Here is a 19,341-nt window from a genome sequence, read left to right on the forward strand (position 1 = left end):
ACTGAGTGGGCACTGGTGAGGTCACAGCTAGTGGGAATGGAAATCTGTCACATTAAAATGTTCACTATTAAAACATGTCACACCTGATACATGTATAGCCACTGCACCCCAACCCCTGCACCAGTGGCCCAAGATCAAAGAGCCCCGATTCAGGCCCCATTCAGAGGATGGGTGTGAGTTCACTATCAGCAGAAAGACAGCAATCAGACTTTTGCAGAAATTAAGGAGCACCAGAGTTTACCTCACTGCGAGTTATCATCATTCTCCTGCATTGAATGGTGACTCCCTGACAGTGCCGACACAGGCCCATCACCCTAGAGTGATGTTACACAGACCTGTTGAGGGGGAGGGGAGGTATAGGAAGGTGGTCAGGGAGGGGGCGGTGTGATGGGGAGGGGAAATGGGGGAAAGGGGAGTAAAATAGGGTGGGGGTGTTGAATTGATGGACACATCTTCACCCCAGGAGAATCTGGATATGATGAGGGCCTCCCTGGCCCTCTTAGCATGTTGTACATTAGCCGTAGCCTGTTCTCCATCCTCTGGCTTCTCCTCGGGGTCATTCTCTAATCCCTCCTGGTTCGCCTCCTCCTCTTCCTCCAGCATGTTGCCCTGCTGCTGTGTTGGATTGCGGAGGGCACAGCAGACCACCACAAAGTGGGAGGCCCCCTGGGGGGGGTACTGCATGGCACTGCCAGAGCAGTCCAGGCATCAGAGCTGCATTTTCAGCAGCCCTGTAGCTGTGAAGTGCTCTCACAACAAACAAGGCAAATTCTTCATTTGAAATAGCCTCCGCTGTGAAGTTAGAAGCTGCTAATAGTCAAAGGGAGTGAAATTGCCTTTCTGTCGTGGAAGTGTTTGGTGGGACAGACAGGCTCCAGCTGTGGTTGTCCCAGTGATGGGTCTCCACAATATTTAACGATGGCGTGAAGGTCAAACAGACCAAAGCCCCTCATCCCCCAGTCCAGGGTGACCCCTGACCTGGAAGGCTCCAGGTGCTTGAACATCCCCAACCCCTCTGAAGACCACCCCAAGCACTGGGGCTGCAGCTTGGGTGCCCTTGAGCTGCATGCCGGTAAATGGAAATGGCTACTCATCTCCTCACTTCCCCTTTTTAATCATTTTAAAATAAATTTAGAATATCCACTTCATTTTTTCCAATTAAGGGGCAATTTAGCATGGCCAATCCACCTATCCTGCATACCTTTTGGGTTGTGAGGATGAAACCCACGCAGACATGGGGTGAATGTGCAAACTCCACACGGACAGTGACCCAGAGCCAGGATCGAGCCTGGGACCTCAACGCCGTGAGGCAACCATGCTAACCACTTGCACCACCATGCTGCCCAAAAATAAATAAATAAATAAATAAATAAGGTATTGATACAATATTGAGCAAAGATTAGCACAAATGATGTGGAATCTGCATGGGTTGTGTTAAGAAACACCAAGGAGCATAAAAACATTCGTAGGGATGGTGTAGACTACCAAACTGCAGTGGTAATGTTGGGAATAGTATTAGACAGGAAATCAGAGATGCACGTGATAAAGGAACATCTGTGATTATGGGTGACTTTAATCGGCATATAGATTGGGTGAGTCAAATTAGTCACAGTACAATAGAGGAGGAATTTCTGCAGTGTATATGAGATGGTTTTCTGGACCAATACATTGAGGAACCAACATGGGAACAAGCCATCTTCGACTGGACGTTGTGCAATGAGAAAGTTGAGTGAGAAACCTTGGGGATGAGTGACCATAATGTGATAGAATTCTTTATCGTGGTGGAAAGTAAGGTTGTTGATTCTGAGACCAGGATACTGAACCTCAATAAAGGTAATTATGATGGTATGAGACATGAGCTGGGTATGATGGACTGGGAAACATTACTAAAAGGAAGGATAGTGGACAGGCAATGGCAGGCATTCAATGAACAAATAGGTGAACTCCAAAAGTTGTTTATTCCTATTTGGTGCAAGAGTAGAACGGGAACTGTGGCCAAACCATGGCCTCCAAGGGAAATCAGAGATAGTATTAGATTCAAAGAAGAGGCATACAAATTAGCAAGAAAAAGAAATAGACTTGAGGATTGGGAATAGTTTAAAATTCAGCAAAGGTGGACCAATGGATTTGCCAGGATGTTGCCTGGTATGGAGGGAAAATCTTATGAGGAAAGGCTGATGGACTTGAGGTTGTTTTCGTTAGAGAGAAGAAGGTTAAGAGGTGACTTAATAGAGGCATACAAAAAGATCAGAGGGTTAGATAGGGTGGACAGTGAGAGCCTTCTCCCGTGGATGGAGGTGGCTAGCACGAGGGGACATAGCCTTAAATTGAGGGGTAATAGATATAGGACAGACATCAGAGGTAGGTTTTTTACGCAAAGAGTGGTGAGGCCGTGGAATGCCCTACCTGCAACAGTAGTGACCTCGCCAACATTGAGGGCATTTAAAAGTTTATTGGATAAGCATATGGATGATAATGGCATAGTGTAGGTTAGATGGCCTTTAGTTTTTGACTTCCCATGTTTGGTGCAACATCGTGGGCCGAAGGGCCTGTACTGCGCTGTATCGTTCTATGTTCTATGTTCTATGATTAAGGAGGAGAAAATACAATATGAAAGTAGGCTAGTGGAGAACATAAAAACTGTCTGTAAACGTTTCTATAAGTATGTAAAGAGGAAAAAATTGTTAATAACTAATGTAGGGGGAATTTATAACAGGGTACAAAGAAATGGCTAAGAAGCTAAATTCAGGGTCCAGGAGAGGGTCTAGTCGGCTCATGTTTGCTGGGGGGGGGGCACTCAGAGTCGGGCCGCAGGTTGGAGGAGGTAAGGGTGGGATGCCGGTAAAGTCCCGTGTGGCAGGGGGAATCCCATGGAGTTGGGAGTGGGTTTTTAAAAAATAGTTACGCTGAAGTTAAAATTGGTTTTATTTCTTCCAACTCTTTCAGAGTAACACTGGCAGAACATCCAAATTAGCAATTTAAATCACTTTGTCGGATGGCTCCCGGCATAGTTGTATGGGGTAAGTTGACGCTTCTGGGCAATTGCTGGGTAAACCCTTACCTGTGAACTTCCTAGAGGTTTCCCCCAGCCACCCTTGTGGTACCCCTATCAGAACAAAATGGCTTTCATTTAACTGGACTGGAAACCAGCTTCATTCCAGCACCTCAGAAACAAACTGTGTACCTGAAGGCACCGCTGTAGGCAAAATATCGTTCACTGGTGCCGAATGCACACTTGTCCTTCCCGGGTGGGGTTGAATGTTCCTGGCCGGCGCACAGAGAGCAAAGTTTGGAGTCAGGATCAGCCCCCGGGGCGCAGCTTCCACTGAAATATGTTGCTTCATTGAAAAATAAAATAGAAATTGTCCTTCATTTCCAGCAGCAGAAACAGGAAATCATAACGTTTGCTATCCACGACAGCACTGGGAACAGAAGGGTTTAAAAATTGGAATGTGTGTACGGATTGAAAATGAACCAACATGTGTATGTACCAACAGAAGAGGAACAGGTATATATAGTGATTATATAGTATAATCAATATACTGATTGCCGTAAGAACAGGTGTGGATATTGATTATGTGGCCTGCTAGCGTGGTTCCGACCTGGTCAACAGTTTTCCTTGCGGTATTTTTAAAGTATAGGCTTGTCGACCACAAAGGCACAAACAAACAAGTGCTTTCGTTAGGGAGCCATTTCCACCTAGGCTGCTAGAACACGCTGACTGTGAGCCTGCCCAAACTGCTGATGATGCTATCAGTACTGCTGGATGGGAATGATTGTCTTCTCCATGGTCCTTGGAGTACGAGCTCCCCTACTAGGGGCAGGGGATCTCTATTAACCTTTGCATAAAAGTAAGGCACCAACAAGAACAGGAACCCGTTAGGGATCTACTGGGCAGTGTATATATTGTCTTCTAAATAAAACTACATTTCTTTGTATTACTTGGTGGTGGACTCCCCGTATCCTTATTAAAAGTACGTCACGTGACCCAACTCTTACCGTGACCCTGTTCCAATTAGGAACAAACATGAATACACAACACTTTCCTCCCTCTTTACATCAGAGGTTCCTGCAATGAAAACCTCTGGTGTTTTGGATTCACTTCAAACGTCCTTCATTGTTGTCTCAACTGCAGTCACCATAGGATTTGGAGGTTGACTCTGCTGCTTTTTCAGAGCTTTCACTTCAGAGGCTAGCCTCTTCTGCATCTTCTCTACCTCCCAAATGTATCTCCTTTGCAGTTCATTCCATTTCGAACTATCATTTGCTTTGCCGAGCGTGGTAAACCCAGGACTGAGCTGGACTAAGGTGGAGCCGGTGTTGTGCGGGTGTTGGAGTTCTTCTATATCTCGCTTCAGCTCATTTTCCAGCCTCTTTAGTTCTTGCCCCAGGCTGTTGATCTGTTTCTTAGTTGTCAACCACTCCCCCTCCAGTCTGCATAACAGGGCCTCTTTTATCTGACTCAGTGGCATGCCTTCTGCGGTACCTTCTCTAGATTGTGGCTTGCTTCCATCAGACTCTGCATCTCTCCCCTTGATGTTTCATTCTCGTTGAATTTACCCTCACATTTTAGGACTTTCTGGAATGCAATTTCACCTGGAATGCAGTTGAGCCTGTTGCTTCTGAGGATTTCCAAAAAGGATTCTCACCCTTTGAGAATTTGTCAGATTTAGCCTTTGGGGTTGGTTTGTTAACCAAAGCCAGGTTATGGTAATTCTTCTTCCTGCTGGTCTGTCCGTTGGACTTCAGATGCTGCTGTGCAGAGTGAAACAGGAAAGGAATATTGGTGTTGCAGACTGCACTCTGAGCAGCTCCAACTCTTCATTTGGTCATCTGGGGCAACTCCCAACCAAACATCCTTCATGAGTTTCTGTGCTGGCTCCTTTTGCCCCTGTTGTTGCTGTTGTTTACAATCAGCGATCTTTTTATTCTTGTTGACCATTGATGCAATGAAAGTAGTCAGCAGCTCCTTTTCCAAATCGAATGTTCTGTCCAATAAGCTCAAGAGTTTCCTTATGATGAGGCATTTTGTGATGCGCCTCAATTTCCCGTTCCTCTGTGGTTCGGAATTTACAAATGAAGCACGTAAATTCATTTTTGTCACCCTCGCCGTATTTTCTTTTGACCTTCATTTTTCTCCAAGCCTTTATCGGCATCATCCGTAAGCTCTTCATCCTCTGTTTCTCGATCCTGAACCACATTCCTTACACTATGCTGAGCCTTTGTCACTTTGGTGCCAGCACTGCTAGCCTGAGCCTTGACAACCGCTACTTCTGGAGCTTTTTCAGCCGCTGTTACCTTCTGTACCTTGAGGCATTTGGCTGGGCCTGTTTCGGACTCCGACATGATATTTACGTCAGCCCAGGTTAGCTTATCATAGATTATCATAGAATTTACAGTGCAGAAGGAGGCCATTCGGCCCATCGAGTCTGCACCGGCTCCTGGAAAGAGCACCCTACCCAAGGTCAACACCTCCACCCTATCCCCATAACCCTGTAACCCCACCCAACACTAAGGGCAATTTTGGTCACTAAGGGCAATTCATCATGGCCAATCCACCTAACCTGCACATCTTTGGACTGTGGGAGAAAACCGGAGCACCTGGAGGAAACCCACGCACACACGGGGAGGATGTGCAGACTCCGCACAGACGGTGACCCAAGCCGGAATCGAACCTGGGACCTTGGAGCTGTGAAGCAGTTGTGCTATCCACAATGCTACCGAGCTTGATTCTCTCCAGCCAGGTTCTCTCCATGAGAGCTGGATAGTGACCTTTAATGATGTGCAGGGACATGACTATGGCCTGTCCATTTAGCGGCACATACGGCATCTCGACGGCACTACTTTCCCGGTGCCGTTTTTGAGGCAATATGGCATAATTTCTCTTTGTGAACAGTTTCTGGTACCAATGAAACGGCTGTGCCAGTGCCCACCTCCATTTTCACTGGCTGTCCTTCCAATAAAGAAGTGACCCAGTAATGGTTCTTCCCCCACTACGCTCAACGACAGTTCAGCATCTGACTGTGACTCTGGTCCTTTTCCGTGCCCTTTTTGTATCACGTGGATACTCTTCCTCCATTTGATTTTTCGCTTTCTCCAACACAAGCACATTCAATGTGCCACATTTTATCACGATTCTTGCATTCTGTATCTTTACTCCAGCAATCTGCTTCTGTATGCCCGGTTTTTGTACACCACTGGCAATTTCCAAGCTGCTTCGGTGTTCAGATCTCAGCCGGTATTTTATAGATTTTAATGCTTGAATTTAATTGCTGGTTACGTTTATGGAATCAATTAGGGCGAAGGGGATCAAAGGATATGGGGGAAAGCGGGATTAGTGTATTGAGTTGGGTGATCAGCCATGATCATAATGAATGGCAGAGCAGACTTGAAGGGCCGAATGGCCTCCTCCTGCTCATATTTTTTCCAAGTTTGTATGAACCTCTTGGCAATGACCAAAGGTTCACGTGAGAAGTGGCCCAGCATCATCTCCACAATTTCACCATACGTTTTTGAATCTGGTTTTTTATGGCTGCACCAGACTTCTCAGGAGGTTGAAGGTCCCCCCCCCCCCCACATTCACTCAGGAAAGTTGGGACTACAAGATCTGCTTCAACCTTCTTTGTCTGGATAAAGTTTATGAGCTCCAGTGCTCGGTGCTTTCATCACACGATCACATGGTGCCAAAAACTCCCGACATGTCACTATGGGAAGACTTGCGTAAGCACAAATGTGTCACCAAACGTTTAGCACGACCTCGGCGGTTTTTTCCCCCCTTTCAAGCAAGGTTATCCTGAGCTCAGAAGGGGTATTGCAAAACTGCCCAAGCCCTCAAATAATTTGTTACTTTACTTGCTAATTACAGTAGCAGGAGCACTTTACTGGAACATTTCAGCAGAGCATGTTGCAAGTAAGGCTTCTTTTTTTTTGATGTATCTTCACCAAAACTTCAGGTCCTTTGATTGTTGCTGCTATTATTCAGCACCCCTCTATTGCCAGATTTGGTGGAACAATGTTTCTAATGTCTTAAACAATTTGGATGGTTGCAGCGTGGATCAGCGACTTTTCAGCATTTTTCATTTCTCTGGGGAGTCTGCCAGCGTGGATCCAATCTCCTCCTCGCCAGTTTTCCTTGTGGTACTTTTGAAGCACAGGCTTGTAGATCACAAAAGGTACAAACAAGACTATTTTACTCAGGGAGCTTTACACTCAGGCTGCCAAGCAGATTGACGGTTAACCTGCCCAGCCGATGGTATCATCAATAGGTCACAAGATTGAACTCTTAGAGTGACCCTGTTCCAACAAGGAACAAACATGAATACACAACAGATTAGAATAGGAACAGGTGTGTGTGCTGATTGGAATAGAAACAGGAACAGATATGTGTGCTGTTGGGAATAGGGACGGATCCGTGTATTGATTGAAATAGGAACAGGTGTGTGCACTGATTCAAATAGAAACAGGAACAGATATGTGTGCTGATTGGAATAGGAACAGGTGTGTGCTGAATGGAATAGGAACAGGTGTGTGTACTGATTGGAATAGCAACAGGTGTGTGCTGAATGGAATAGGAACAGGTGTGTGTACTGATTGGAATAGGAACAGGTGTGTGTACTGATTGGAATAGCAACAGGTGTGTGCTGAATGGAATAGGAACAGGTGTGTGTATTGATTGGAATAGCAACAGGTGTGTGCTGAATGGAATAGGAACAGGTGTGTGTACTGATTGGAATAGGAACAGGTGTGTGCTGAATGGAATAGGAACAGGTGTGTGCTAAATGGAATAGGAACAGGTGTGTGTGGTGATTGGAACAGGAACAGGTATGAGTGCTGATTGGAATAGGAACAGTGTGTGTGTGCTGATTGGAATAGGAACAGTGTGTGTGCTGATTGAAATAGGAACAGGTGCGTGTGCTGATTGGAATGGGAACAGTGTGTGTGCTGATTGGAATAGGAACAGTGTGTGAGTGCTGATTGGAATAGGAACAGTGTGTGTGTGCTGATTGGAATAGGAACAGTGTGTGAGTGCTGATTGGAATGGGAACAGTGTGTGTGCTGATTGGAATAGGAACAGTGTGTGTGCTGATTGGAATAGGGACAGGTGTGAGTGCTGATTGGAATGGGAACAGTGTGTGTGCTGATTGGAATAGGAACAGTGTGTGTGTGCTGATTGGAATGGGAACAGTGTGTGAGTGCTGATTGGAATAGGAACAGTGTGTGAGTGCTGATTGGAATAGGAACAGTGTGTGTGTGCTGATTGGAATAGGAACAGTGTGTGTGTGCTGATTGGAATAGGAACAGTGTGTGAGTGCTGATTGGAATAGGAACAGTGTGTGAGTGCTGATTGGAATAGGAACAGTGTGTGTGTGCTGATTGGAATAGGAACAGTGTGTGAGTGCTGATTGGAATAGGAACAGTGTGTGAGTGCTGATTGGAATAGGAACAGTGTGTGAGTGCTGATTGGAATAGGAACAGTGTGTGTGTGCTGATTGGAATCGGAACAGTGTGTGTGCTGATTGGAATAGGAACAGTGTGTGTGTGCTGATTGGAATAGGAACAGTGTGTGTGCTGATTGGAATAGGAACAGTGTGTGAGTGCTGATTGGAATAGGAACAGGTGTGAGTGCTGATTGGAATAGGAACAGGTGTGAGTGCTGATTGGAATAGGAACAGGTGTGAGTGCTGATTGGAATAGGAACAGTGTGTGAGTGCTGATTGGAATAGGAACAGTGTGTGTGCTGATTGGAATAGGAACAGTGTGTGAGTGCTGATTGGAATAGGAACAGTGTGTGAGTGCTGATTGGAATAGGAACAGTGTGTGAGTGCTGATTGGAATAGGAACAGTGTGTGAGTGCTGATTGGAATAGGAACAGTGTGTGAGTGCTGATTGGAATAGGAACAGTGTGTGTGCTGATTGGAATAGGAACAGTGTGTGAGTGCTGATTGGAATAGGAACAGTGTGTGTGCTGATTGGAATGGGAACAGTGTGTGAGTGCTGATTGGAATAGGAACAGTGTGTGAGTGCTGATTGGAATAGGAACAGTGTGTGAGTGCTGATTGGAATAGGAACAGTGTGTGAGTGCTGATTGGAATAGGAACAGTGTGTGTGTGCTGATTGGAATAGGAACAGTGTGTGTGTGCTGATTGGAATAGGAACAGTGTGTGTGTGCTGATTGGAATAGGAACAGTGTGTGTGTGCTGATTGGAATAGGAACAGTGTGTGTGCTGATTGGAATAGGAACAGTGTGTGTGTGCTGATTGGAATAGGAACAGTGTGTGAGTGCTGATTGGAATGGGAACAGTGTGTGAGTGCTGATTGGAATGGGAACAGTGTGTGTGTGGTGAATGGAATAGGAACAGTGTGTGTGTGGTGAATGGAATAGGAACAGTGTGTGTGTGGTGAATGGAATAGGAACAGGTATGAGTGCTGATTGGAATAGGAACAGTGTGTGAGTGCTGATTGGAATGGGAACAGTGTGTGAGTGCTGATTGGAATAGGAACAGTGTGTGAGTGCTGATTGGAATAGGAACAGTGTGTGAGTGCTGATTGGAATAGGAACAGTGTGTGAGTGCTGATTGGAATAGGAACAGTGTGTGTGCTGATTGGAATAGGAACAGTGTGTGTGCTGATTGGAATAGGAACAGTGTGTGTGCTGATTGGAATAGGAACAGTGTGTGTGTGCTGATTGGAATAGGAACAGTGTGTGTGTGGTGAATGGAATAGGAACAGTGTGTGAGTGCTGATTGGAATAGGAACAGTGTGTGTGCTGATTGGAATAGGAACAGTGTGTGTGTGGTGAATGGAATAGGAACAGTGTGTGTGGTAATTGGATGTTCTGACTGACCAAAGGGGTTCAGATCTCCTGGAAAGGGAAGGTTAAATAGTTACAGACCTCCAATCGGAGTGACATCCACTTACAATTATACAGGCTGCAATTTGTGATTTTCTCCTGTGCAATTAGCAGTCCCATTGGAATATTCCAGCCTGTCCGTTTCAGCGCGGTATGGCAAGCCTTCTTGCCTTTCAGGGTGTCCCAGGTCAAAGTTGAATCCTTCACCACGGCCACTATATACACAACTGAAATATACACAACAGCAGTAAGAAATATTTGCGTGATATTCAGTTTAAGTTGTGAAACAGAACAGAAAGTAATGGGACTGAGAGACTTAGATTAGAAGGTGCACTTGTGACGTCAGGAGGCACCTTGTCACATAACTGGATGCTGGATATCTGGGATCTCTGTTCCAGACAGTTGAGTCTCGCGGTCTATTGAAAGTTTCAAAACGAAGCTGACAGAATTTTGTTCGGCAACTCGCCATTTTTACTTTTGAAGACATCATCTGAGAAAATACCCTGGAGAAATATAAAGTTGACTGCTGATTTGCTTTTCAGTGATATTACTGGAGACACAGCCTAGACACAGTGAGGAGACACAGCCTAGACACAGTGAGGAGACAGAGTCCAGACACAGTGAGGCGATACAGTCCAGACACAGTGAGGAGACACAGCCTAGACACAGTGAGGAGACACAGCCTAGACACAGTGAGGAGACAGAGTCCAGACACAGTGAGGAGATACAGTCCAGACACAGTGAGGAGATACAGTCCAGACACAGTGAGGAGACACAGCCTAGACAGTCAGGAGACACAGCCTAGACACAGTGAGGAGATAGAGACCAGACACAGTGAGGAGATAGAGTCCAGACACAGTGAGGAGATACAGTCCAGACACAGTGAGGAGATACAGTCCAGACACAGTGAGGAGACACAGTCCAGACACAGTGAGGAGATAGAGTCCAGACACAGTGAGGAGACACAGTCCAGACACAGTGAGGAGATAGAGACCAGACACAGTGAGGATACAGTCCAGACACAGTGAGGAGATAGAGACCAGACACAGTGAGGATACAGTCCAGACACAGTGAGGAGATAGAGTCCAGACACAGTGAGGAGATACAGTCCAGACACAGTGAGGAGATAGAGACCAGACACAGTGAGGAGACACAGTCCAGACACAATGAGGAGATAGAGACCAGACACAGTGAGGAGATACAGTCCAGACACAGTGAGGGGATACAGTCCAGACACAGTGAGGAGATAGAGACCAGACACAGTGAGGATACAGTCCAGACACAGTGAGGAGATACAGTCCAGACACAATGAGGAGACAGGGTCCAGACACAGTGAGGAGACACAGCCTAGACACAATGAGGAGATACAGTCCAGACACAATGAGGAGATACAGTCCAGACACAGTGAGGAGATACAGTCCAGACACAGTGAGGAGACACAGTCCAGACACAATGAGGAGATACAGTCCAGACACAGTGAGGAGATACAGTCCAGACACAATGAGGAGATACAGTCCAGACACAGTGAGGAGATACAGTCCAGACACAATGAGGAGATACAGTCCAGACACAGTGAGGAGATACAGTCCAGACACAGTGAGGAGATACAGTCCAGACACAATGAGACACAGCCTAGACACAGTGAGGAGACACAGTCCAGACACAGTGAGGAGATACAGTCCAGACACAGTGAGGAGATAGAGACCAGACACAGTGAGGAGATAGAGACCAGACACAGTTAGGAGATAGAGACCAGACACAGTGAGGAGATACAGTCCAGACACAGTGAGGAGACACAGTCCAGACACAGTTAGGAGATAGAGACCAGACACAGTGAGGAGATACAGTCCAGACACAGTGAGGAGACACAGTCCAGACACAGTTAGGAGATAGAGACCAGACACAGTGAGGAGATAGAGTCCAGACACAGTGAGGAGATAGAGACCAGACACAGTGAGGAGATACAGACCAGACACAGTGAGGAGATACAGTCCAGACACAGTGAGGGGATACAGTCCAGACACAGTGAGGAGATACAGACCAGACACAGTGAGGAGATACAGTCCAGACACAGTGAGGGGATACAGTCCAGACACAGTGAGGAGACACAGTCCAGACACAGTGAGGAGACACAGTCCAGACACAGTGAGGAGATAGAGTCCAGACACAGTGAGGAGATACAGTCCAGACACAGTGAGGAGATACAGTCCAGACACAGTGAGGAGACACAGCCTAGACAGTCAGGAGACACAGCCTAGACACAGTGAGGAGATAGAGACCAGACACAGTGAGGAGATAGAGTCCAGACACAGTGAGGAGATACAGTCCAGACACAGTGAGGAGATACAGTCCAGACACAGTGAGGAGACACAGTCCAGACACAGTGAGGAGATAGAGTCCAGACACAGTGAGGAGACACAGTCCAGACACAGTGAGGAGATAGAGACCAGACACAGTGAGGATACAGTCCAGACACAGTGAGGAGATAGAGACCAGACACAGTGAGGATACAGTCCAGACACAGTGAGGAGATAGAGTCCAGACACAGTGAGGAGATACAGTCCAGACACAGTGAGGAGATAGAGACCAGACACAGTGAGGAGACACAGTCCAGACACAATGAGGAGATAGAGACCAGACACAGTGAGGAGATACAGTCCAGACACAGTGAGGGGATACAGTCCAGACACAGTGAGGAGATAGAGACCAGACACAGTGAGGATACAGTCCAGACACAGTGAGGAGATACAGTCCAGACACAATGAGGAGACAGGGTCCAGACACAGTGAGGAGACACAGCCTAGACACAATGAGGAGATACAGTCCAGACACAATGAGGAGATACAGTCCAGACACAGTGAGGAGATACAGTCCAGACACAGTGAGGAGACACAGTCCAGACACAATGAGGAGATACAGTCCAGACACAGTGAGGAGATACAGTCCAGACACAATGAGGAGATACAGTCCAGACACAGTGAGGAGATACAGTCCAGACACAATGAGGAGATACAGTCCAGACACAGTGAGGAGATACAGTCCAGACACAGTGAGGAGATACAGTCCAGACACAATGAGGAGACACAGCCTAGACACAGTGAGGAGACACAGTCCAGACACAGTGAGGAGATACAGTCCAGACACAGTGAGGAGATAGAGACCAGACACAGTGAGGAGATAGAGACCAGACACAGTTAGGAGATAGAGACCAGACACAGTGAGGAGATACAGTCCAGACACAGTGAGGAGACACAGTCCAGACACAGTTAGGAGATAGAGACCAGACACAGTGAGGAGATACAGTCCAGACACAGTGAGGAGACACAGTCCAGACACAGTTAGGAGATAGAGACCAGACACAGTGAGGAGATAGAGTCCAGACACAGTGAGGAGATAGAGACCAGACACAGTGAGGAGATACAGACCAGACACAGTGAGGAGATACAGTCCAGACACAGTGAGGGGATACAGTCCAGACACAGTGAGGAGATACAGACCAGACACAGTGAGGAGATACAGTCCAGACACAGTGAGGGGATACAGTCCAGACACAGTGAGGAGACACAGTCCAGACACAGTGAGGAGACACAGTCCAGACACAGTGAGGAGATAGAGACCAGACACAGTGAGGAGACACAGTCCAGACACAGTGAGGGGATACAATCCAGACACAGTGAGGGGATACAGTCCAGACACAGTGAGGAGATAGAGGCCAGACACAGTGAGGAGACACAGCCTAGACACAGTGAGGAGATACAGACCAGACACAGTGAGGAGATAGAGTCCAGACACAGTGAGGAGACACAGTCCAGACACAGTGAGGAGATACAATCCAGACACAGTGAGGAGATACAATCCAGACACAGTGAGGAGATAGAGACCAGACACAGTGAGGAGATAGAGACCAGACACAGTGAGGAGATACAGTCCAGACACAGTGAGTAACTAGAGTGCAGACACAGTGAGGAGATACAATCCAGACACAGTGAGGAGATACAGTCCAGACACAGTGAGTAACTAGAGTCCAGACACAGTGAGGAGATAGAGTGCAGACTCAGTGAGGAGATACCGTCGAGACACATAGAAATGCAAAATAGGTGCAGGAGGAGATAATTCACCCCATCGAGCCTACTCCGCCCTGCATTGTGATCCTGGCTAATCATCTAACTCAATAGCCTAATCCTGCTTTCCCCCCATATCCTTTGATTCCCTTTGCCCTAAGTGCTATATTTAGCTGCTTCTTGAAAACACACAATGTTTTGGCCTCAACAACGTCCTGTGGTAACAAATTCCTCAGGCTCACCACTCTCTGGGTGAAGAAATTTCTCCTCATCTCTGTACTAAATGGTCCACACTGTATCCTCAGACTGTCATCCCTTGTTCTGGACACACCCACATTCGGGAAAATCCTTCCTGCGTCTATCCTGTCTTGTCCTGTTGGAATTTTATAGGTTTTGATGACCCCCCTCATTCCTCTGAACTCTAGCAAATACAATCCTAACCGATTCAATCTCTCCTCATACGTCAGTCCCGCCATTTCAGAAATCAGTCTGGTAAATGTTCACTGCACTCCCTCTAGAGCAAGAACATCCTTCCTCAGATAAGGAGACAAAAACTGCACACAATATTCCAAGTGTGGCCTCACCAAGATCCTGTGTAATTGTGTCAAGACAATCCTGCTCCTGTACTCAAGTCCTCTCGCTCTGAAGTGAGTGTGGAGACACTTTGAGGATATACAGTCCAGACACAGTGAGGAGACAGGGTCCAGACACAGTGAGGAGACAGGGTCCAGACACAGTGAGGAGACAGGGTCCAGACACAGTGAGGAGACAGGGTCCAGACACAGTGAGGAGATAGAGACCAGACACAGTGAGGAGATAAGGTCCAGACACAGTGAGGAGATACAGTCCAGACACAGTGAGGAGATAAGGTCCAGACACAGTGAGGAGACACAGTCCAGACACAGTGAGGAGATACAGTCCAGACACAGTGAGGAGATACAGTCCAGACACAGTGAGGAGATACAGTCCAGACACAGTGAGGAGACACAGTCCAGACACAGTGAGGAGACACAGTCCAGACACAGTGAGGGGATACAGTCCAGACACAGTGAGGAGATACAGTCCAGACACAGTGAGGAGACACAGTCCAGACACAGTGAGGAGACACAGTCCAGACACAGTGAGGATACAGTCCAGACACAGTGAGGGGATACAGTCCAGACACAGTGAGGAGATAGAGTCCAGACACAGTGAGGAGATAGAGACCAGACACAGTGAGGAGACACAGTCCAGACACAGTGAGGAGATAGAGACCAGACACAGTGAGGAGACACAGTCCAGACACAGTGAGGAGATAGAGACCAGACACAGTGAGGAGATAGAGACCAGACACAGTGAGGAGACACAGTCCAGACACAGTGAGGAGATAGAGACCAGACACAGTGAGGAGACACAGTCCAGACACAGTGAGGAGATAGAGACCAGACACAGTGAGGAGATACAGTCCAGACACAGTGAGGAGACACAGTCCAGACACAGTGAGGAGACAGGGTCCAGACACAGTGAGGAGATACAGTCCAGACATAGTGAGGAGATAGAGACCAGACACAGTGAGGAGATACAGTCCAGACACAGTGAGGAGATAGAGACCAGACACAGTGAGGAGACACAGTCCAGACACAGTGAGGAGACAGGGTCCAGACACAGTGAGGAGATACAGTCCAGACATAGTGAGGAGATACAGACCAGACACAGTGAGGAGATACAATCCAGACACAGTGAGGAGATACAGTCCAGACACAGTGAGGAGATACAGTCCAGACACAGTGAGGAGACACAGTCCAGACACAGTGAGGAGACACAGTCCAGACACAGTGAGGAGATACAATCCAGACACAGTGAGGAGACACAGTCCAGACACAGTGAGGAGATACAATCCAGACACAGTGAGGAGACACAGTCCAGACACAGTGAGGAGATAGAGACCAGACACAGTGAGGAGACACAGTCCAGACACAGTGAGGAGATAGAGACCAGACACAGTGAGGAGACACAGTCCAGACACAGTGAGGAGATAGAGTCCAGACACAGTGAGGAGATACAGTCCAGACACAGTGAGGAGACAGGGTCCAGACACAGTGAGGAGACACAGTCCAGACACAGTGAGGAGACACAGTCCAGACACAGTGAGGAGATACAGTCCAGACACAGTGAGGAGATACAATCCAGACACAGTGAGGAGACACAGTCCAGACACAGTGAGGAGATACAATCCAGACACAGTGAGGAGATAGAGTCCAGACACAGTGAGGGGATACAGTCCAGACACAGTGAGGAGATAGAGTCCAGACACAGTGAGGAGACACAGTCCAGACACAGTGAGGAGATAGAGACCAGACACAGTGAGGAGATAGAGTCCAGACACAGTGAGGAGATAGAGTCCAGACACAGTGAGGAGATAGAGTCCAGACACAGTGAGGAGATACAGTCCAGACACAGTGAGGAGACACAGTCCAGACACAGTGAGGAGATACAATCCAGACACAGTGAGGAGATAGAGACCAGACACAGTGAGGAGACACAGTCCAGACACAGTGAGGAGATAGAGTCCAGACACCGTGAGGAGATAGAGTCCAGACACCGTGAGGAGATAGAGGCCAGACACAGTGAGGAGATAGAGACCAGACACAGTGAAGAGACACAGTCCAGACACAGTGAAGAGATACAATGCTGTCCCAGGTGATAGTGTTCAGCTGACATAATTGCATCGAGTTTAAGCACTGTATTGCAATTTTATCAAATATTTCTCACAAAATTATAAACTCTAAAACTCACATGGCTCTGTATGTGTTGCTGGGTCTCTGCAGGGTTCAAGATTCTCTGTGGACATCAATAAATATAAACAGGGATTAACACTTTCTCAACATGTAGTTCATTGAGGCCCAGCTAGTCAGCAGGAATTGCACATGTTGCAGCCTGAAATTACTCCCCTCTATAATCTTAGAGCCACAAGTAGTTGCTACGGCCATTATGGCGCACATGGATATGAATCACAGTCATAAAGCTCTGTGAATAAAACCTCAGTTACAGTCGCTGCTCCGTGATCAAATACAAGTAGGAGTCCTTCTGTCTGTGTGACCCAATGTGGGGCTTCTTCCCGTGGATACCCTGGGTGGGATTCACTGTTCCCCGAAGTCGTAATCGGGGATGGGACGGAGAATCCCTTCTGATGGCGAAATCGGGAAAGGCGCCTGTTTGACACAGGTTTGGATCCTCCGCCCCCTCTGTAATGGCTGTGCGCCGCACGCAGTTGGTACGGCGTCAGCACGTCACCTGAAGGCCTGCCCCCGATGCCCCGCGTCCGATGGGCCGAGTTCCCGACTGCGTGGTTGATGTGTGGTCTCAGTGACCGGGAGCCCGGCGTGGCGGCTACGGACTGTGCCCAGCGCCGCCAAAGTTGGGTGGGAGCTGTGCTTCTGGCCGGGGAGGGAGAGGCTTCCCCGGGGGTTTGGGAGACTGGTTGGGGGGGGGGGGGACACTATCTGGCAGGTCAGGTCCGTGCATGTCCAGCGCCATGTTTCCCGGCACGTCCACCGGTTGCTGGATCGGTGAGGGGCCGCCGCCAATGTTTTTGATGTCAAATGCCGCAGATCCTCCGCACATAGTCTCACAAACGGTAAATCCAGCCCATGAGCATCCATCCATGGCTGCTGCTCTTCTCCGAAGTAACACATTCACTGCGCTCTCTCTCAAATAGGGGAGAGGAGAACAGGCAGTCTTCGTGCAAATGGCACAAATGCAGACGGTAGAGCAGGTGGCAATGGTTAACTGCATAACATGTCCTTTGAACGTAATTCTGCCTTCAGCGTAGCACAAGGCAAGTCTGGATGGCATGTTATACAGCCAGTGGAAATTCAATGGAGCTGAGGCATACGATCAATGGGTGAATGTGTGGGGGGGGGGGGGGGGGGGGGGGAAGACTGGGTAATGGAGGGGAACACTCATCGAATCAGTAACCCTGGTCCAATATCGGGCAGGAAATGGTGGGAAATCGAGACTATTAATGACCATGAACACAGGAAGGAGGGTGAGTCTGAGAGTAAATGTGGGGATAGGCACATGTACCTACCTTTGTTATAGTACTCAGTCATGACTGGGACCAGGCCACACTTCTCTGCGACAATCATTCTTGCGCTGTGAAGAACAACAGCATCAGCTTCTGCCAACTGCAAAACAAAACAACTCTGCTGGTGACCTGACATCCATAAAGTTGCCAGCTGCTTCTTTCAATCTACCTCCAGAATGTTGCTGAGATCACCATCGGTCCCTCAGCACAGAATATGGTTTGGATTCTCATTTGTGTCTCTCTCGTGTCCTTTTGCCACTGACTCCAACTGAGGACTCTTGCTCACAGGGAGACAGCAATGGGGTAACCTGTGACACAATTCTGCTGCTGGCCACGGTGGTGGATGGTGATTTCCCCTTCCAAGAGCAGGGAGCAGTATGGAACTTTGGTGAGCTGGAGTACTGTGCGCAGTTCTGATCGCCACATTGTAGGAAGGATGTGATTGCAATGGAGGGGGTGCAGGGGCGATTCACCAGGATGTTGACTGGGCTGAAACATTTATGTCATGAAGAGAGGTTGGATAAATTTGGGATGTTTTTGCTGGAGCAGAGAAGACTGAGGGGTGACATGATCTGAGTGTCCAAGATTGTGAGGAGCATGGACAGAGTGGACAGGCTGTTTCCCTCAGTTGAAGGGTCAGTTACAAAGGGACACAAGTTCAAGGTGAGGGGCAGGAGGTTTAAGGGGGGAATTTGAGGAAAAACATTTTTACCCAGAGTGGTGATGGCCTGGAACGCACTGCCTGAGAGGGTGGTAGAGGCGGGTTGCCTTAAATCCTTGAAAAAGTACCTGGATGAGCACTTTGCACATCATAACATTCAGGGCTATGGGCCGTGCTGGAAAATGGGATTAGGTAGGCAGGTCAGATGCCTGTCATGCGACAGTACAGACTCGATGGGCCGAAGGGCCTCTTCTGCACTCTTAATCTGTGATCCTGAGAGTTTCCAGGTATAGAAAAAAGTAAGAGACACAAAGATATCAGAAATTCAGGACAGAGGGAAGGAAAAACCTCGTCACAAAGGGAGAATTCATTTCCAGAGTTCGAGACAGACAGAAACCATGAGAGCTGCGATTTGATGTTGTTGCCGAGCATTAGTGAGGTTTTACTGAGACAATGCTTTATAGTTTTACCAAACCTTGATGAGTTTTCGCTTCCCTAAGACAGACTTGATAGAGATTGTCAGTATACTTTAACTTCAATTTATTTAGAACTTTGAACAAAGACCTCAGGATAAGCACATGGTACTCAGGACACACACTATTTTACATAGATTTAAATAGAATTTACAGTGCAGAAGGAGACCGTTCGGCCCATCGAGTCTGCACCAGCCCTTGGAAGGAGCATCATACATAAGCCCACACCT

The 19,341-nt window shown here is 47.7% G+C and overlaps 1 protein-coding gene across 1 annotated transcript in view; it reads right to left on the bottom strand.

Moving 5' to 3' along the window:
• Nucleotides 1-19,341, bottom strand: part of LOC119975607 — a 73,576-nt gene that overhangs the window by 9,708 nt on the left and 44,527 nt on the right. The window contains exons 12-15 of the mRNA XM_038815395.1: nucleotides 17,981-18,077; nucleotides 16,687-16,731; nucleotides 9,919-10,077; nucleotides 3,185-3,338 (exon numbers count right to left, since the gene is read on the bottom strand). Coding sequence (XP_038671323.1) covers nucleotides 3,185-3,338; nucleotides 9,919-10,077; nucleotides 16,687-16,731; nucleotides 17,981-18,077 — 455 coding nt within the window. The remainder of the gene's footprint in view (nucleotides 1-3,184; nucleotides 3,339-9,918; nucleotides 10,078-16,686; nucleotides 16,732-17,980; nucleotides 18,078-19,341) is intronic.

The sequence above is a fragment of the Scyliorhinus canicula genome, chromosome 13, assembly GCF_902713615.1.
Source record: "Scyliorhinus canicula chromosome 13, sScyCan1.1, whole genome shotgun sequence".
Classification (NCBI taxonomy): domain Eukaryota; kingdom Metazoa; phylum Chordata; class Chondrichthyes; order Carcharhiniformes; family Scyliorhinidae; genus Scyliorhinus; species Scyliorhinus canicula.